We start from the raw sequence: 21,026 nt of genomic DNA on the forward strand, positions 1-21,026 counted from the left end.
TCGTGGTAATCATTTCACAATGCATACGTGTATCAAAGCATCACAGTTAATTGCTGGGGAAAAAACTTAAAAAGAAAATGAGGAGCAAATAAAAGTCAAGGCCAATATTAAATTGACATAAAACTACAAAATGTAAAAATAAAAATAACCAATCAAATAACAAAACAGGTCCAGAGGGTTTTACTGGAAAATTCTGCCAAACATTCAAAAAGCAAACATGTGATACAGGGCTGGGGCGGCCCTACCTTTTCTGCTGCAGCGCCTCGTCCAGGACATCCTGCTTGTCCTGCAGCATCCGATGGAGGTGCCTCATCTCCTGCCGGTACTGAGCTGTCCTGCTGGCAAAGTCCTCTTCCTGCTCTGTCAGGTGGTGACTGATGTCACCCAGCTTCAGTGCCACCTGCTTCTTGTAGCCCTGGGGGAGGAGGCGGGTGAGTGAGGGGATGTCTGTGGCCCAGGTAGAAGGCCTCCTGGATGCATCTCCTATTCTCCTTCTCGGGCTGTTGGAGCCCACGAGCTGAGTGAGCTCTGGATAGGTCTGATCTGGGAGGGCAAGTCTGGATCATAAAAGTCATTCAAGTATAACAAAACCTAATTTCTAATTTGTATCATGCCTAGTTTTTTAGACACTATGAATAAAATTAAAACAGAAGAACCTGGCAAGGTTTGCCACACTCTATTGGTAAAAAGATGACTGAGATAAAAGTTTGATACATTGGCTTGCCTCCTTACATATTTATTGTGCAGTATTTAAGCTTATGAATTTTCCTCTAGAATTTCTAAAGCAAGATTCTGACTTGTAGTTCACATAGATTCAATTCTCTTTAGAAATTATGACATTGAATTTATACACTCCCTCTGAGCCAAGAATTGGTTTACTGCAGTTTTTACATTTCTAGGTGAAAGAACATTTTTTGCTTTTGTTTATTAATTTCTGGTTTTCATCCTTTTGATCAACAAATGTTTGCCTTATTTCTACTTTAGGGGTTAATTGAGGGTTTTTTTCCATACCCAATCTACGATCAAATTTTGTGACTGTTCTGTGTATATATTGACATAAATAAACCTTATAGATTATGTTGTTAAACCTTCTAAGTGCTTAGTTCCTTTTGTTTAATCTCTTGATCTGTCTTGGACCAAGATGGGTGGATTAAAACTCCTTTTACTACTAAGTTTCCATTCTCCTTTTTGATCTCCTGTAGTTTACACTTTATAAATTTGCTGTGTTATTTAGTACATGGATATTCATAACTACTATACATTATTAATTGTCGTCTTCAGCATTAGGAAGGCCCCTCCTTTTCTTCTTTTTTTGTCTCCTTTAGTGCTTTTGGCCTGAATTCTATCTTGGCAGATGTAAAGACCTTTTCCTTGGTTGTTATTCCTACACCGTGAGAAAACATTTACATTCTATTCTCTTGGCCTTATCCCTGCTTTGTTTAAGTCTTAGTTCACAGTCAAACATATTCTTTGCTCACTGCCCACACTTTTCCAAAGTGTGCCCCATCATTTCTCGGCTGGCTGAACTCAGGTTGGTGGACCCTTACAAGAACAAGGTTCTTACAAGGTCAAAACCGTCTGAAGAGCAGGTTGCTGGACGGAAACATCCTTGGCTCACACTCTCCTTCTCTGAATAGTTACTGGTGGCATTCCACCGTTCTCTGGCATCCAGTGTTGCTGTTGAAAAGTGTGAACATGGCTTTCTTTTTCTTACATCTTGGTCTTTTGTCTGAGCGTTCAAGGTATTCTTTTTTTTAATCTTAAAGTCATAGCTTTTCGTGTCAATTTTCTGGGTCCATTCTGGGTCATTTTTCCTAGGTACATAATATGCCTTTTCAATATGTAGATTCAAGTCTTTTGTTTCAGAAAAGATTTTATGAATTACAGTTTGGAGCCGAGTAAGTTCCACTGTTCTGGTTTCTTCTTCAGAGACTCCAGCAACAGGTATTCTGGAGCTCCATCACTTTCTACTGAACTCTTTTTATATCTTTATTTCTGCTTCCCTGTCTTTGCCTTTCTCGTTTCCATCCTTTATGTCCCTTATCGTGCTTTTATGATAGCTTTGTGCTCCTTGTAATTTAATCCACATTTCTGAAATGCGTTTTTCTTTCCATCTCTTTCCCGTGTTGTATCAGTTCTGTTTCACACCATCCTTTGTCTGGCCATCTCTTCTCGAGGCTCCTGTGTTTCTGCTTTGTGGTGTTTCTTCCTAGCTTTGACTGCTTTATTTTTAGCTACCTACGTTCCTACTAATTCACTTTGGAGTACAAGTTACAATTCTGATCTCCTCTGTGGCAACATTTTCTGATGCATTTTCATCATGTGGAGGAAAGATATACTTCTATTTTTCTTCCTTTTTCTTAAAGTATTTTTGTATGGAGGCCACTGTATTCCTCTGGGATGAGACGAGGTTCCTGGGAGGGTGGGAGCAACAGTTGGCTGGGTCAGGGTGGCCCTCCAAGCTGTAGGCACCACCTCTCGTCTCCCCTTCTCTGACTCTGCATCCAGCTCTCTGAGTCCAGCCTGGGGCAGAAAAGGCTTCTGCCTGCAGCTCTGAGCTTCACAGAGCTCGCCATAGCCCTGACTTCCAAGGTGACATCTTCATTTTTACGAGTCCTGTTTTGATGGGGTTTCCTGAGATGTCAACCTTGGATTTTCTCAAGCTGTTTCCAGGTCTCTCCTCTTCAATTCACCAGAGATTCCACCCTGTCTAACCTGATCCGAATCACAGGTTTCCTCTCTGGGTGGCTGGGGGCCCTTTTTACTATTCCTGCGCAGACGAGCAGATGGATTCCCAAGGCAAGGCCAACCACTCTGAAGATCAGACCTTCTCTTTCAGAAATAAAAGCCAACAGGAAAACCAGAAAAAAAACTCAAAACCCATAATTGCTCACTATTACTCATAATGCGTCCACGCGGAGTCCCATCATTAATAGTATGGTGCATTCCTTCCAGCCTTTCTGATGCAGAGTTATGATGTGTTTCGTACACTGCTTTTGATTTTGTTGAATTTTTAAAACTGTAAAATGTATTATTTAATTCCCCAGTTATTGAATTTATTGAATATTATGTGCCAGGTGCTATTCTAGATGCTTGGGATATACCTTTAGATAGAACATTATCAGTATCCAGGAAGTCCCCAAGTGTCCCAACCCCTTAGATAAAATCATTAATCTCATTTTTGCTATAATCTTTTCTCCACTTTTCATTTTTAGTGTTCCAGTCTATGTGTGCACCAAACAATTTAATTTTGCTGTTTTAAACTTTATATAAAGGCAATCATATTATAGGTGTTCACTGTGTTGAGCTTCTTTCTTTCAATATTATGTTTGTGAGATTCACCCACAATTATTATAAATACAATTTGTTCATTTTCACTGTTGTTAGGTATTCTTTTACGAATGCATCACAATTTATTTATCTGTTCCACTGTTGATGGATTTTGGGTTTTTTCATTTGGGACAATTATGAACAAGGCTGCATGATCGTTTCTTTACGTGATTTCTGGTGCACTCGTGTAAGAGTTTCCTCACCTGGACGAGTATATATGCAAGGGAGGAATGGCTGGATTGTAAGCTATGTGAATGTCCTACTTTACTAAACATTTGAACCAATTCCAGCCCCCACAGCAAGGCAGAAAGGTTCCCACTGCTTCATGTCATTGCCCAGCCCTCAGTACTGTCAAATTTCTTAACTTTTTACCCATAGGTGCAAAATGGGTAAGAACACATTTTCACCCGCTGGCCACTTTTAAGAGTTTATCTCTGCCTTTGCTGTTCTGCAGTTTCACTAGAATGTGTCTAGGTGTGGATTTTTTATTTATCCTGCTTGGTGTTCAGATCATGACAATCAAGTGTCATTTAAGATTAAATTCACCATAGCCTTATTTACTTTAAAACTGTGTCCGACAGTGAACATTCTGTGATACAGCATTTATATCACACAAATCAAATGCCTAGAAAAACAAGATAACTCGCTAGGAATATCTGATATTTTATGTCAGCACAACTCCATAGCCTGGATGGTTAAATTAAGTCATATGTACCACCAGAAGCCACAGGATAAATTCCCTAGGTTCTGAGTGTGGGACTAATGCAGGCATTTTCAACTTTCCTGTTAGCAAAGGAGCCCTTTCTTCAGGTAGCATTGTGCCTAAAAGCCAACATTTGAGGGTAAGAGTGGAGCTGCTCTGGGCCACACAGGGAAGGAGTACCCTGGCCTGGTGGTGGGAATGTCCTGACCACAGAGTGCCGCTGTCCATTATACCTGGGAACAGTGATGCTCTGGAGGGGATGCTGGTCTTCCCTGAATTCAGTTAAAGAGAAGTGATCTTCCCTGGGGGAGGCCCAGAATCCAGACCAGGGCAGCTGCCTGTGGCAGACCCTACTGGAAACCAGAAAGCCCCTCAGGCAGCATCTGTCTGTACCACATGAAAATCAAGACCTACAAGGCTATGGGACTTCCAAAACTTAGAATTTGTGTTATTTAAGCAATATTTCTGAAACACAGGGAAATGAAATATGTTCTTTGCATTAGGACACATAGTTGGCTCTGAGCAATTTTAAGTGAAATTTTGTTTAACTTTTTAAAAATAAATAATTTAGGACTAAACCTTATGTTACCTAAAACAAAAGAGACCAGTGAACTCACAATGTACATTTATTTATGTATATATACTGTTCACCCAATACCGCGAGTATGGACAGCCAGCCAGCCAACATTTCGATTTTCTTTTCCTGGGTTGCTAATTTTTGAATATTAAATGACATCAATCTATGTCTCCACTTACCAAGTCCTTTTAATCTCTGTCCTACACATGCATGCACTTGAGCCCAGGGGCCCCAGCTGTACTCCCCACGCTTGGAGCCAGGTGACTCGCAGAGCTTGCGCTGGGAAACCCACAGGCTCGCTGCCTCTGCCCACGCCTCTAGCCTGCTGGTGCTCTCCCTGCCCCCGCCTGAGAGATGGGTTTGGCTAGTCAGGCTGTGGAGGCATTCTCAGAGGCCGGCAGTAAGAACACAGACGACAGGGAGGAGAACGGAGGCCACCTGAGGGAGGTGGCCACGGGGAGGAGAGTGGGTACAGTGAGAAGGGCTGTCTTGGGCAGAGAACCTAGAAGGTGCAATCAGGATTAAGCAAGAGAGAGCAGTCAGCGCTGCTCTCTAACTGAACCAACAAATGCTGGGCTTGATCATAAAGCCTGGACATTAACTTAAGGCCACAGCCTGCAGATTTTTCCATCTTATTCTTTTTTTAAACAGCTGCGTGGTATCTCATTGTGCTAGTGAAAAATAATTTATTTAATGAGCGGGGAGGTGCTATTTCTGCCAGCAAAACCCTATACTGCTTTACTCTGTGGATGATTAGCAGACGTACAGGCAAAATGTATCGTTTTCCTTAAAAAAGAAATCTAACCCCAGTAAACCGCCATTCCCATTGGAAAATGGAATCGCTGAGGCTGAGCGACCACTTACCTTGACTTTTTCCTCTAACCTTCCCAAGCGAATGTTGCCTTCTATGATTTTGTTGAGAACTCCATGCTTCTCACTTTCTAAACACTTAGCCTAACAAGAAAGGTGAAAAGAAAAATAATGGGCTCTCAGTTTTACAGAAAAATTAAAACAATACAAAGTTCTTCTGCCAAGAGTACTTCTCGCAAGTTATCTCCATTCTGCTAGTGGCCCCGCTGGTCCGGCCCTCTCCTGGCCACCCTCGGACGCCCACGCCCTGGGTGAGGGCTGTGGCAGGACCTGCGCCAACAGCTGAGGAGGACAGGAGCCGGGTGCCCTCCTGGGAACAAACAGAAGATCTGAGCCCCGGACAAGGGGAATGTGAGAGGCTGTCGGGGCTTCCAGCTCACTCCTTCAGTCCTGTGGAATACATCCTTCCTTCAGTCCTCTCCAAGGCATAAGAGTCAAGTTAGAAGTTTCTTTCTTTTGGCAATCTGAATAATTATAAAATGAAGGACAACTTAGCATGAACGCACAATGCCATTCTCCAAACCAAACGTGACGGGCAGTATATCCAAAGGGCTGTCATTGAAGCTGCACGATTCAGATTAATATCCAGATGGGCCGTGAACTACCATGCACTGAAGCTAACTAGTTCAAACGCTAAAATTAAAACACAAGAGTAAAGGTGAGCTTTTGTTCTAAAGTAGACTAGTAGTGACAGTTTGATTTTCCAGAAGGAAAAATAACACACAGAATTAAATAACTTGTCACAAGTCACATGGAAAACCCATTCTACACACAGGATTCAAAATTAAGATGTCAATATCAAATAAAATAAAATAAATAAGATATAAGGGGCTCTCACAAGGCCCAAGAGACCAGGATGGGGTAAAGAGGGGCACACGGCCCGCAGTCCCAGGACCCCCCAAGCCCCGGCTAGAGGGCCTGGCCCTGGGGCTCCCAATGGCAAGGCGTCTGCAACGCCAAGGGGACAGCAGTGTCTGTGCCTCCACAGAGGTGCCTCGTGGTGGGTGGAGCTGCCCCCACTGAGGGGTCCGAGGATTCTCGACTCCAGCCTGGCTTTCAGGCCGTAACAGCAAAGGTCAAGGCAGGAGGGGAGAACACACTTCCTTAACAGTCTGTTGGCTTAATTTGTAACTTTTAAGCATTTGGACACACAATTCATGGCTTCCATTTGTATTTCCATCCTGGGCCCACAAATCTGAGGGTCGGGGAGCATCTCGACTGCATCATGGAAGCCCGCACGCTCCGGCCCCCCTTGGAGGCACAGGGCCTGCATCCTGGGGGATCTGCGTGTCCCGCCCTGCAAACAGGCGGCCAGGTCTGAATGAAGCATTGCTAGACGAATGGGTGTGCTTGGCGCTTTCCATTTTCCAACCAGCTTTCCCTCTGCTCTCTTGATATTCCGGTGGAGAAGCCGAGGAGGCATGGCCGGAGGGGAACCGGGTGCTCAGCATTGCTACTGAAAATGCCAGAGAGCTCAGCACCTGGGGTGGGACACTGACCTCTCAGTAGGCGGACTCCTGGCTCAGGAGGGCTGTGTCCTTTTAAGGCTCCTACCACGCTGCGTCAAAGTCATACTGCTTTTCAAAGACTGGGGGAAGGACTTAGAAATCACCAGTAATGTGTAATCAGGCTTACCACACTCCTACCAGCAACTGGTACAATTAAAAAAATTTTTTGTCCCATTTATATAAGTATAGAATGGTAGCTCAAGACTGGCTTAATTAGCTTTTTTTATTGCAAGTAAAGATCAGCATTTTCCCCTGAGAGCTGTGTACTATTCGTATTTCCTCTTACATAAACAATGGCTAGAACCCCAGGTGCATGTTCCCATGGAGGAACTGAGTGTCCTTCTAACAAACGGGAATAAGCCAGCGGCACACCGTGACACGCCCTCCACGCCTCATTCACCCGAGAAGGGCCGAGTGACTTCCAAGACTGCCGCCTCTGGCTCTCAGAAAGTCTGCTCGTCTCTTTCGTAATGACATCCATTAAACTGTCACTTCTGATCCCACACTACCAGAGATTTGCAACTTGCTTAAATGAACACGTTGAAACGTACATAAGCAACAGCATTCAAAGTAGAAAAATCATCAAATGCAGGTAAGTGAGATTTGTTTTAAGTCGCCTGTCGTCTCACACTTAGAGATACAGTTATCCACCTCACTGTTGCGTTTTGTGGGACATCCTCTCAGACTTTCTTCACTGCATACAGCTTGGCACAGCATCTGCCTTCTTTCACCACACACTCTGCTCTAGACATCTTTTAAAGACACTGTGGAGACACCGAGAACCGTGTCTGCGGTGTCCCTCTCGCTGCCGGGTGGTGCTCCATTGTCTGCGACAACCAATCACATACTCGGTTCCCTTCCTTGGGACTGGTGCGACCAGAAACAGCGTGGGAGGAATGTTACTGTGCCCTTTAAACTGCGTCCTTACATGGACTATACACGACCTGTCTGTGATTCTTATCTTCCATCTTTAAACCAGGGATAGATTAAGACAGCTTTACAGAGAGAACATAGAGATGCGTCTGTATGTGTCATAAACACCCAATGACAACTGTTCCTACTTAGGAAAATGGACTCATTCCACTCATTTACCTTCTGAAATGTCATTTGCTATTATTTAAAAGTTTGAGTTATTCACTTTTCAAAAAGGTTTTCCCCCAATGGTTGAAAGATAAAATTTTGGAGAGTTTAAAAATTTGCAGTTGACATTTAAAAAGATGAAACTTTTTACAGTAATTTTGTAAAAAAAAAAATTCTTAAAATGATGTTTGCATATTGACTGGCAGTTTACTTGAAGTAACTTAGTCAACGTACCAAGTACATGAGGCCGTCACGTTCCTGGGCTACGTTCTCCGCCAGGCCGACGAGACTCGCCAGGTACTGGTGAGCGGACATTTCGTTCTCCATGGCTTTTTCCACCTGCTTTTTGAGGACATCAATTTTCTTTTGAGATCGCCTAGAGAGTTTCCCCAAATGGTGGAATAAAAAACTCATTAGCCTGAATGGTTAGGACATAGTGAATGTCTGTATTATAAAAATATCAAGTATGTTAGCATTTAAATGTTATTCTTGAGCAACCTAAATCTTCTGTAAGTTTCAAGGTGAGAAAAGGCAGCTGAGTTTAATTTTAAAGAAAGCATAATTATTGCTCCCAAACCAAGTCGATAGGAATCACAAAATGCTTAATACCGTTAATAGTCTAATTACATATTATTCTATTAATTTTTTGGCTCATGTTCTAAAAGATATTTTTGAAAAAGGGATTCAGTAATCCCAAAGTAGACTTTTGGGAAATGGTTAGGAAAGAACTTCTAGAATTTTCAGAGACTTAGGGTCACCATGGTGACTATCAACCATATTTGAACTACAGACTTGAGATGGTTAATGTTGGTCAACAGAAAAGCATTTACTGTACTTATATTTTGATATCCAGTAATCTCAATTATCCTTTTCCATTTTATAGCCAATATTAGAAAAAGAAAAGATAAAGAAAATGAAATAGAATATTCTTCAATTGTCTTTTTAAAAATCTTAACAAAAACAGCTTAAGAATAAAAAAATAAAAACCTATTTATTTTCTGTGCCCTTCGGAGCTCGGCTTCCAGCGCTTTGTTTTTGGCTGACAGACTGCTCCTCTCCAACAGTAGGCTCTTTTTCTGCACTTGAAGGACCACCAACTTTTCCATCAGCTCTTCCATCTCAGCGCTGCCTTTCTCTTCTTCCTTCTGCAACTGGCTGATGGATAAAAACATCACAGGCTTGTCTCTAGTACATCGAGGCTAAAATGAGGCAGCCACTGCCAGGCAAGGGATAGACAGCCCAACTCTCCAGCCCTCTGGTGGTCATCTGGAAGGCCTCTGCGGAAACAGATCCCACCCCAGCTCCTGGAGGACCTGGGATGGAGCTCCCAAAGGACAGCAGACAGGGCGTGGCTGGGCACACACTTCTTTGATGGTAATAATCGAACCCCTTTTTCTTTCCACAATTTTTGCTTATGTCTGTGTGTGTGTGTGTATGTGTGCGTGTGTATATATATATATGCTTATTTATACCATATTCCTTCCAGAAGGAATTTAAGACAGCTTAATTTTTTACAGTTATATTTGCCCCCCAAATCCTAACACTGAAACAAATTTTATTTCATACTAAAGTAATTATATGTTTTTATGATAAAAGAAACAAAGGAACAAGGAGGGCATACAATTTCAATACATAATTCTGTCCAAATGATGCTTGAGAAAAGAGTGAGTTCTTCATTGGTTCCCTCGGTCCATTTTCATGCAATATCCAGGACTGAGCAGGTGGGGCCATGCACACAGAGGCTGCGCAACATTCTGAGATGAGGCCTCTCTGGATACCATGTGGGCTTTATTTCCTGGCTGGCTGGCAAACAGGCCTCAGGTTGCATGTGTTTGGGGTGTGCCTCACTTGTCATACAATTTCAGTGACTTCAGCCTGGGCTGGCTCCCTGAATACCCAGTCAAGAATTTTCTAGATAGTTTCCATGCTTTCTAGTTTACTGGTTTTAGTTAAAATGAACACGCACATTATTACCACACGGGTCAAGAAACAGAACATTTCCAGTGTCCTGCCCCCATCATGGAGCCTTCCTTAATCATCCCTGCAGTGTTATCACCCCTCTATGCACTGCTACAGCTTAGTTTGCCAGTATTAGCACCACACGTACAGGAAACCAAGATGCATAACAGGTGCACAGAGGGAGCGGTACTTTAGCGTCCTTATGCCTCGCAGACTCAGCCATCTTTGTGTGTGTGGGTGCAGAACATTTAACTGTGTCAGTGCACCACACCCCGAGTGCCCCTTTTCCGGCTCACAGTCATCTGCGTTCTGTGCACACCTGCAGGACTCTCTAGGGCAATGCCACTCAGAGTGGTCCACAGATGGGTGTCCGCCTCCAGCTGTTTGTAACTTGTCCACGAGATCAGTACGGAAATTGAGAGAATGGCTTCAAAACTTTTCTAGCAACTTAACCTTGCTGTGACATCTGTGCTGTGAGCTGACTACCCTGGCAGTCGGGGTGCTGTCAAGTGTGCAGAGAGAGGAGCCTGCAGCGGGAGCTCATACCTGTCCTGCGCAGCAGGAATACACAACAATGCCTGACTTTAAGGTTACTTTGTCAACTGTACCTGAAAAATAGATAAAATCCAGAATTCATTTCTTTCATCAAAAGTTACTTTAACTATTCTTTTTTGGATAAACTGTTGAACTGGATTAATGATAAAAAGTTAAAGAGAAATGTTGAAAATACAAAGACTTCTGCTTCCAGCCAAGATAGAGGTACAGAAACTCAGCTAGAAAACAGGCAAACATGAGTAACAACAGTGTTCAGACTTTGGACAACAGGCCAACAGGACCGTGACCCCTGAGAGGAGAAAATAACGAGGTGAGAACTACAATTGCTCCAGCTTCCTGCCAGCCTGCAGCACAGGGAGGGGAGACCCAAACAGAGTCCAGAGGACTGCTCAGTTGAGGAGTCAGAGATCAGAGACCAGGGGGCCAAAGCAGCTAGAAGTTGTGGGGCAGAGAGGAGGGGGGTTCCAGAGAGAAAAAGGACCCTGGAGATCTTTAGGGGGGGTCCCCACAAGTCTTTGGCTGAGTACTGATCTGCACTTGTGTGAGAGGAAACTGCCTGAGGTTAAGGAAAGAACCATTAAAAACGAGCAAGCAAAACAAGTCCTGACACTCACAAAGAAGTGGGGATAGGACACGAGCCCGCCAGCAGAGCGCAAAGACCCTGTACAGCAGGGTCGCTGGAGACAACGCTCAGAGGGGTATTACTGCCTTTGCATGGGGTTAAACCAGCCCAGACTAAAGGTGGCTTTGGGCCTATCCTAACAAAAGAGTTTGGAAAGGATCCATCTGTTCTCTAGTGACTTAAATATGCACCAGAACAAAATCTGACACTATTTAAAGCATTGCAATAAATCCAGCACCCAACAACACAAAATCTACAATATGCGGCTTCCAATCAAGCATAGATAACAATAAAATATGATCCACGATCAAGAGGAAAAAAAATCAACAGAACTGACCCAGAAGTGAGAGAGACGATGGCACTGGCAAACAAAGGTTTTTAAACAGCTATTGTAAATATGCTCCACCTGTTCAAGAAAGCAGAATAAAACAGCACGATGAGGAGAAAAATGGAAAATATAAGACAGACTCAAATGGATCTTCAAGACACGGGAAAAAACAATATATGAAGTAAATGATACACTGGATGGGAGTAAAAAAGTTTAGACACTGCAGAAAAAAGACTAGTGAACTTGAAGACACAGCATAGAAACTGTCCAACAGAAGCACGAGGGAAACGAGTGGGAAAAAGCAAGGAACAGAGCATCAGAGACCCGTGGGACAGAATCAAGCAGGCCCAGGAGGAGGAGGGGTGACAGGCAAAGATAGAATAATGAAGAAATAACAGCTAAATTATTTTCAAATTTGATGAAAAATAGACACCCACAGCCCCAAGAAGGTGATCCAACCTCAAGCAGAATAAACAAAGAAACCACACAGAGGCACATGCGAACCAATCTGCTGGAAACCCCGACAAGGAAAAATTCTGAAAGAAAGTTCGAGAGAAAAGATACTTTATGTTCAGAGGAACAAAGACAACAGTGACAGCAGATTTTCATCAGGCTCAGTGCAAGCCAGAGGCTCTGGAGAACATCTATAAACTGAATGCAAAAAAATGAGCAAAACCAAAAAACCCTGTAAACTTGGAATTGTCTACCCAGTGAAATTATCAATAAAGCTTTATAATTTTCCCAATAGCGGTACTGCCAATCTTTCTGTTCCTTTCTGTTTGAGGCTTCATACACAGCTCCTCCTTTCCTTCTTTCTTTCCTTTCTTCGTTTCTTTTTCAAAATATCATTTTCTACATATTTGTTCCTACAAAGAAATACAATTAATTTTTATAAATTCACTTTTTTCTAACAACTTTGACAAAATTCCTTATTATTTCTAATGATTTATTGGTAGATTTGTTTTCTACATATGGAATTATATCACCTAGGAATAATGACTATTATTTCTTTCTTCTCAAACCTTTTAACTCTTCTTTTTTTTTGCCATGTGCACTAGTTACCACTGTTGTTAATGCTGTTCAGAAATGGAGCAGAGGGCATCTTTGCATTGTTTCCAGTCTCAAGAGGAAAGCTCGCAACATTTCACCACTAAGTGTGATACCTACTGCAGTTTTATTTTTTAATAGAACCATTAAAGAAGTTCACGTCTATTCCTAATACTTTCTTTAGAGTTTTTACATCTAGATTCATAACTGAAAATGAAAAGTAATTTTCTTATATTATCACTGTTGGGTTTTGGTATCAAGGTTATATTGACCTCATGAAATGAGTTAGAGAGCATTAGCTCTTTTTCTGTTCTTTAGAAGGGTTTATGTAAGACTGGAATTATTTCTTCCTTGAATATTTTTAGAACTCTCTGGCGAAGGTCCCTAGGCCTGTAGTTTTTTCTAGGGCAGATCTTTGTGTTCAACTTCTTTGATGATTAAAGGAATATTCAGGTATTCTTTTTCTTCTTGAGTCAGATTTGGCAAGTTATATTTTTCAAGGAATTTGACTGTTTCTTCTCACTTTTCAAATGTATCAACATGAACTTATTTCTAGGTGCCTGCAAATTTAAACGGCTACTTGCTGGATTAAGCCTTTTTATTGCTATGAATTGATCCTCTTTGATAAGTAGTGTTTCTTACCTAAACAGCTCTCTTGTCAGCTAGTAACAGAATTTACCACCTTTCTTTTGGTTTGTTTTTGAGTAGAACAGCTTTTTCTGCCCTTTTACTTTGGAACTTTCTGTGTCTTTACGCTCGCGATGTATATCTTAAAGACAACACAGAGTTGCTGTCGAGAGTTTGGCTAAACTGCTCCCTCATCTCGCTCCTGGGCCCCCATTCTGTGCGGCCGGCAGGGGCCCTGGACTGACACACCAGCCTCTCTCGCATCCATACCCCAGATAACTGCCCACAGAGTCACAAGTGAGTGTAGGTTCCTGATATGGCGCCCCATGGGATGAGCATCCTCCCCCGCCTCCCAGGGTCTCCCCCTCACGTGCCCCTTAGATAAGACCCCCACGAAGCTTACCAAAACCCTGCTCCTTTTGGTTTGAACTGACCAATCTAGCCTTAGCCTGGGAACCCAAGCACTCCACTACTGACCCTCATACAGGCATGTGCCCTGATAAAGGCGTCTCTGTCTCCACCCACGCCCTGCCTTGACGCCCTGTGGAGGCGTGGTGTGCCCCCTCCAGGACCTGTGAGTCATAAATGTCTCTATTTCAGCTTCCCTGTGTCTTACTGTGGCTCACCATCCGACACCCGGGGCTCTACTTAATAAATGTTAATTTACCAGACTCACAACAGCTGCTTTTTATTTCATCCAGTCTGACAGTCTTCGTTAAATAAAACTAGAGTATTTGTCTATTTCTTGTATCTAATACTAGTCTGTTTGCCTTGAAATTTAACATTTTATTTTGTGTTTTCTGTTTTCCCACTTGTTCGACCTTTCCTTGTCCTCATTTGGATTATTTTTTTAATGATTCCTTCTTTGCCCATACCATTTTAGATGTTTCCAGAAAGTTCATCACGCATATTTTCAGATTATAAAATTAATCACCACCTTTATCCTCTTCTGAATGATACAGACTTTAGAACACAAACTCCATTTACCCTCCTCCCTGATTATAGGCTATTCTTTTTCTTTTTTTTTGAGGAAGATTAGCCCTGAGCTAACATCTGCCAATCTTCCTCTTTTTGCTGAGGAAGACTGGCCCTGCTAATATCCGTGCCCATCTTCCTCTACTTTACATGTGGGACGCCTACCACAGTATGGCGTGCCAAGTGGTGCCATGTCCACGCCCGGGATCCGAACAGGCAAACCCCGGGCCGCCGAAGTGGAACGTGCGACTTAACCACTGCACTACCAGGCCCGCCCCATATGTTATTCTTGTTGTGCATTTTAATGCAACGTATTTTTAAATCCCAAAGAGACTATCATTACTGTTTTACAGAATCAGTGTTCACTCACATTTATCAGCATATGTACCACTGTCCTTTACTCTTAGTTCCATCTTGCTTCTCAGACATCCCACTTGAATCATTCTCCTCCCCCTGGCATATACCGTCTTTTAGAGTTGCCTTTGATGTGGGTCTGCGGGTGGTGGTTTGGGTTTGAAAATATCCTTGTTTTGACTTCATTGCTGAAAGGTGTTTTCTCTGGTAATAAAATTCTAAGCAGTCAGGGTTGTGTCTGCTTCCCAGCACTATGAAGCTAAGACTCGAGTGACTGCACCATCCCCTGTTGACTCTTACACATCCCGTGTCGCTGAGCTCCCCTGAAGGCGCTCCTCCTCTGCCGTTCCACTAAGACGGGTCTGGGCAGGACTCTGCATCTGCCCACCCGGGCCAGTGCTTGCTGGGCTAGCACAACCCTGCATCGTCGGCTGTCTGCAGCTGGGGGAGACTCAGTTATCCTCTCTCTAACAACTCCTCCCCATTAAATACAGCCCTGTGTCGCTTCCTGTCTCTGATCCAGTGACACTGCAGCCTTGGAACACTCCGTGCCAGCCCGTGGATCTTTGCTTCTGACCTACTTTTCAGTTCACTCTTCACAACTCAGCCATGTGTAATCTACCCTTAAGCCCTCCTACTGAGTTCTTTATTTAGGTTATTCTATTTTTCAGCTCTAAAAATTCTAGATGTTTCTTTTCCACATCTACTCTTGTCACGTTTTATAGTTCCCTGAAGAAATTCTGGAGCTTGTCTTTTATTTCCTTAAGCATAATAGCTACTAGCTGTTTTATAGTCTTTGATAATTCCAATATCTGGACTCTTTATCATTATTTATCATTACTTCCCAGTCATTGTCTGTCTGGCTTTGTGTCCTGGACATTATACTTAAAAAATTGTTAAGGGGTGGGCCCTGTTGCCTAGTGGTTAAGTCTGGAGTGCTCTGCTTCAGCGGCCTGGGTTCGATTCCCTGGCGTGGACCTATGATAGTCGTTGGCTTTTCACTGAGGCTGACCAGGACTCTGTCTACATAGGATGAGTTATGTGACTAGTCGGCTTCATTTTAGGACACAAGACCCCCAACAGCCAGGGTAAGGAAAGCTTTCCTTTGTAGACACCATTAGTCATCTAAAACTACTAGCTCTCCCCAAAAGAGTTGGCGAAATTTCTTTAGACAGGCGGGTTGACACCCTGTTTTTCTCCCATCACCCACCCTGAGTAGGCTCAACCTTTCTAGGCAAGAGTGGGAAGGCAAAGTGCAATCTGAGCTTCAAGGGGTAACCCCAGTACAATTCCAAGCCACTGGACCATGCCCCATGACAGTGAGCCTCTGCCATCTCCTGTGTCACCGTTCCTTCTGGCAGGGCTGCCAACAGGTAGAATGAGCTGGATGAAATGGAGAAGCCACTCCAAATTCATTGTCTGCACCGCCGTCAACCAGGAAAGGAGAAACAACACACACATCATACACAGAGGCTCACCAAGCACAGGTTCAACTGAACCCTTTTCTATATAAATAAAAATCTTTTCCTCACATCCTCGTCTTTGCCTGAGGCACAGCCGTTTCCCAAACTCCTCCTCAGACTCTCGCCCAGGTAGGAGCGAGTTTGACAGCTGCTTTGCCGCTAATCAATCATTCCTCTTCTGCACGTGGCACATCGCTATTACGTACCAGCGTGGGAGGGGATCTCCGTAATTGAGCAACCAGAGGGCACGTGCACTGATGCCTCAGTGGCCCTTCTGCTCCTTTAGCCACCTCCAAGCTGTCCTTGGCTGACCTCACACCTGTAGCCAAAACAACACTCTGAGCTTCCTTCTCCTTATTTGTCTGTTTTCTACCGGCTCTTGGTACAGCCTCTGCACACTTCCCTGAACTCACATATTCCAGCCCTGATGGATTCGCGCCCCTCTTCCATGTTACAAACCCTCTCTCCAGTCAAACACTGCCCCTTCCAAGAGAGAAACCTCAGGGCCAACACCACCCACCTCCATCCTCCTCATTCTATCCTTCATCCCACCTGTCAACTCTGAGCCCAAAGCCTTTTAGCAAAGAGCCAGCATTTAAGGCATTCCCTCCCTAGTCCAGTTCATTCTGAGCCACGATACTCTTGACTTAATTTCCACTTAAAAGAGATCTGGTGTCATGTTTGTTTTTTCAGTGACCACGTCTCTCACTGTCTCCGCTGTGAGTGGCTTCCTTTCCAATTTCTCTCTATCTTCTATACTCTATATCTTCTATACTCTATATCTTTATAACTTCTAGGGGGCTGTTGGAATATGTGGTTATGACACATCCACGAAAAAACATCAGCCACAAGAGTGGGTGTTTGACACATGAATATGACTTGAAAAAAATTTCCTACCTCTCCTGGAATAGAAAAGTAAAGTAGGGTCTGGCCACACAGCACGGAATGGCATAGTCAAAACACTGAGTTCTAGTAACTGTAGTCTTCAGCGTTTACTGAAGCACAAGTTAAGCACTAACTCATTCATTCCCCTGTGTCGACCATCTTGAGCTGAAAGCCTCACCATTTAAAAAATTATTTCCCCCTTACTACAGAAATAATATACATTCATAATGGAACACTGGGAAAATGTTTCAAAAAAAAGAGAAAATTTAAACTACCCACTGTGATGGTTAATTTCATGTGTCAACTTGCCCAGTTGTTTGGTCAAATGCCAGTTAGAGTTGCTAAGAAGGTATTTTGTAGATGTGATTAACATCCACAGTCAGTTGACTTTAAGTAAAACAGATTGCCCTTAATAATGTGGGTGGGCCTCATCCAATCAGTTGAAGGCCTTATAAGCAAAAACTGAGGTTTCCCAAAAAGGGAGTTCCGCCTCAGGACTGTAACATGGAAATCCTGCCTGAGTTTCCAGCCAGCTGGCCTGCCCTGTGGATTCTGGATTTGCTAGCCCCTATAATGGCATGAGCCAATTCCTTAAAACAAATCTCTCTCTCTCTCCAAATATCTACATACATATCCTATATACACATCCTATTGGTTGTTTCTCTGGAGAACTCTGACTACACACACCCATAATTTCACTGCCAAAGAGAATTTCTATGAATATTTCTCCATTCCTCCAGTCTTTTTTCTAGGTACTTATGGTATATGTGTATATATATGGTACACATGCAACCTATACATATATGTGTGTGAACATATACACACATATATGCAATTATACACATCAGACACAGACACCCACACACCCTAGAGCGATCAACTTGTCCCAGTTTGCCTAGGACTTTTCCAGTTTTAGCAATAAAATTCCTACATCCTGGCAAACTGGTGGGTCACCTTAATACATACACATAAATACCTTTTTTCCTTTTTAAATAAAATTGTGATTATTTTGTACATACTGTTTTGTAGCCTAATCTCTCCAGCTCTTTAGTCAAGGATATACTGTGGCTATTTTCCCAAACTTCCCCAAAGATTCTTCTGTGACATTCTGTTTAATGGCAGCACTGCATTTCCTTGTATGGCTCTATCCTTTCGTTTAACCAGCTCCCTATTACTAGATATCCAGGTTTCCAGTTCTGCTACTTTAAATTATCTTTGGTTCTAAAACGAATAAAGGCTGGAATAGTAGGGAAAAATCCATATGCACACACACAAAGTGCAGACTGCAGCCCGAAAGGACAGCCACACTGTCCTTAATAAAACAGTTAGCATTCTCAGTCTCGGACACCTGTGCTGGTGGAGCTAAATGACTCAGAAAAAGATGGGCAATCTCCTCTCCGCCTGCAATGACCTGGCTGGGGATGCATTAAAACTTAAAAAGACAGTAAATCTTTATACCTTTTTAATTCATTTACGATTGAAGCATGAACTTTCATTGCAATTTTGCCATCCAAGCGTGTTTTCAGTTCTTGGCATTTGTTACGTAACATTTCCAATTGCTCCTTGTTTCTGGTTAGCTCCTTTTCCTGGCTCTGCGTTTTAGTTTCCAGAAGCATTAGCTGTTTAGTCAGCTTAGAAACTGAAAGATGAAAGACACGGATAAAGACTTGGTACCAAAGACTTACCAAGACGTGATGATTGATTACCAGGTAATACTGGTGACCCAGCTTATGAAAAGCGAGCTTTTAAAAATCTTTCAGAGATTCATAAATGAATAGCAAAGGCCTTGTACTTAGCAATTACTGTCCCTAGATTAAGCACTCACTAAATATACGCTTTCCTACTGGGGCTCAATATATTGATACTATTGTTAAATACATAATATTTAACAAGACATGATTCTAGTCTTCAAGGAACTGACTTCCACAGTCTGAAGCTCTGAGTGACAGACAGATGTGCAAGTATACACATCAGGATGTGATCCCTAAAACTGCAAAATTTTCAAGATTTTTAAAGACATCAAACATGGCCCAACTAAGGACCAAATGTATTAGTTTTTCTTCCCTTTCCTCATTAAATTTTTATGTTTTACGTCCTGTATGTAAAGTAAATCATAACTATTTTCATCCTATGTGACGTGGTAGTATGTAATAATTAAATACTTGCTGGGCGTATGTTGGAACTAGCACTCAGAAGTGTTATCGCACGACACACTAAGTCCTTCTATTCTGCACAATTAGCTCATCAACATCAATAGCTGTTTCTGGGAAATTGGAAATTTAGGCCGCTGACTGAATCATACAGGCCAAGGGCTGAGCCTCCCCAGGACCAGAAGGATCATCAGACCTGTTCAGATCTGCTATGGTTGAGAAAATTAAGCTCAGTAAATATGAAATTAATTTCCTTTTCACCTCCAATCTTGAAAACAAAGACAGGAGGCTCAACAACTTTCTCTCCCCTGCGCCCCCAACAACGCCGAGTGAAGGCACATCCTTCTGTGCCCCTTGTCCACGTGGAGTCCTGTGGAGGAAGGCCCTGGCGGGCTCTTGGAGACCTGCTCTCACTTTCACACATGACCCGGCTGTCAGAAACAAGTGAAGCGCAGCCCCACGGCTTCAGCCAACAGCGGGAGTGGGTAGTTAACTCTTCCACAGTGTGGAAGGGGAATGGTTAAATAATCAGAGGCAGAAGGGAAAGCAGAAAGGAGGGGTTACACTGGCTCACCCAAGACAGCTTGTATTTTGGCCTCCTGTCCTATATTATTCTTTGTTGTTGTTACTGCTGACGAGTCGATTCTGACTCCTAGCCCCCCTGTGTACAGCAGAGTGGAACCCTGCCGGGTCTTTCTGCACCATCCTCTCACCTCCAGTGCTGTATCAGACAATAGTCCGCTGCTGTTCACAGGGTTCTCATGGCCAGTTTTTCCGGAAGTGGGTGGCCAGGTCCTTCTTCCTAGTCTGTCTCAGTCTGGAAGCTCCACTGAAACCTGTCCACCACGGGTGATGCTGCTGGTGTTTGAAATACCAGTGGCAGAGCTTTCAGCATCACAGCAACATGCAGCCGCCACAGTGTGACAACCGACAGACGGGTGGTGTGGCTCCTGACTGGGAAACAAACCCTGGCTGTGGCGCTGAGAGCGCCAAATCTAACCACTAGAACCCCAGGGCTGGCTTATGGCATTCTTAACTGGGAAAAGAAAAATCAGTAAAACAAAAGGAAAAAAATGCCACTGTCTTTTGTGCTCACAAATTCTGGCTTTAATCAAAGTGGAAGAAATGACAACCTGGCCCACTTCCAAGTCCACTGTCACATGCCGTGAGCTCGCAGGGCAGAGAGGCACACGGGGAGAGGGAGCCCACAGAAGGTATCTGTCGGAGGTTTAACCCATGACAGCGCCCACAGCCCTGAAGGAAGGGCAAGAGCACAAACCTGTTCAGAGCCAACGGCTCCGACCTATTTACTCGTTCAACCAATACTGAGGGAGAGATCCTCTGTGTTGTTTCCAATATTCACCTCATGTGACTTTTGCCACTTATACGCCACTATCATCCCCTAAAACCAGTTCTGTTGACTTTAAAGCTGTCACTTACAATTGATTTACAAAATATACAGACTAATAAGAGAGACACTGGAATTTAAGGGAAAGCCATCAATGCCTTATGGGTAATGGCTGGATATGTTGTCACACAAACAGCTGCATTTCAGTAAACAAGAATATATTCTAAAGAACCATGATTTTCTCCATTTTCAACTGAAAGCAGTCCCTACCAGGAGGGGGGGTGCTGGTGTAAAATGACACGCCGCGGCCACCCCGGCATGGCCCTCGCTCACTGGGAAGACGCCTCACCTTCCTGCAGACGCGCCTGGTGGGTGTCCTGGGCTTTTCTTTGCTGAAGCTCCAACTGCTCTATCAGCAACTTGTTTTCCTCTAAAACCAGTCCTGCTTGAGTCTGAAGCTGATGCCTACAAGGGATTTACAAAGTTAAATACCGCCATTCAGGCACTGAGTGATCACAGAGACACTCCAGAGTCAGAGAGAGCAAATGAGGTGTTGTAGGTGACGAATATCTGCATGTGTTTTAATGCTAAATACGTCAATAAGACAAATCCTGTCATTTGCATTAAACTGGGCGAAAGGAGAGT

General features: G+C 43.3%; 1 protein-coding gene across 2 annotated transcripts in view; it reads right to left on the reverse strand.

Moving 5' to 3' along the window:
• CEP89 (centrosomal protein 89) overlaps window positions 1-21,026 on the reverse strand; it is a 74,975-nt gene that overhangs the window by 5,364 nt on the left and 48,585 nt on the right. For both annotated transcript variants that reach the window (XM_008514055.2, XM_008514056.2), the window contains exons 13-18: window positions 20,731-20,846; window positions 18,342-18,522; window positions 9,056-9,223; window positions 8,303-8,444; window positions 5,475-5,564; window positions 246-415 (exon numbers count right to left, since the gene is read on the reverse strand). In XM_008514055.2, the coding sequence (XP_008512277.1) occupies window positions 246-415; window positions 5,475-5,564; window positions 8,303-8,444; window positions 9,056-9,223; window positions 18,342-18,522; window positions 20,731-20,846 (867 nt within the window). The remainder of the gene's footprint in view (window positions 1-245; window positions 416-5,474; window positions 5,565-8,302; window positions 8,445-9,055; window positions 9,224-18,341; window positions 18,523-20,730; window positions 20,847-21,026) is intronic.

Source organism: Equus przewalskii, chromosome 9 (assembly GCF_037783145.1).
Source record: "Equus przewalskii isolate Varuska chromosome 9, EquPr2, whole genome shotgun sequence".
NCBI classification, from domain to species: domain Eukaryota; kingdom Metazoa; phylum Chordata; class Mammalia; order Perissodactyla; family Equidae; genus Equus; species Equus przewalskii.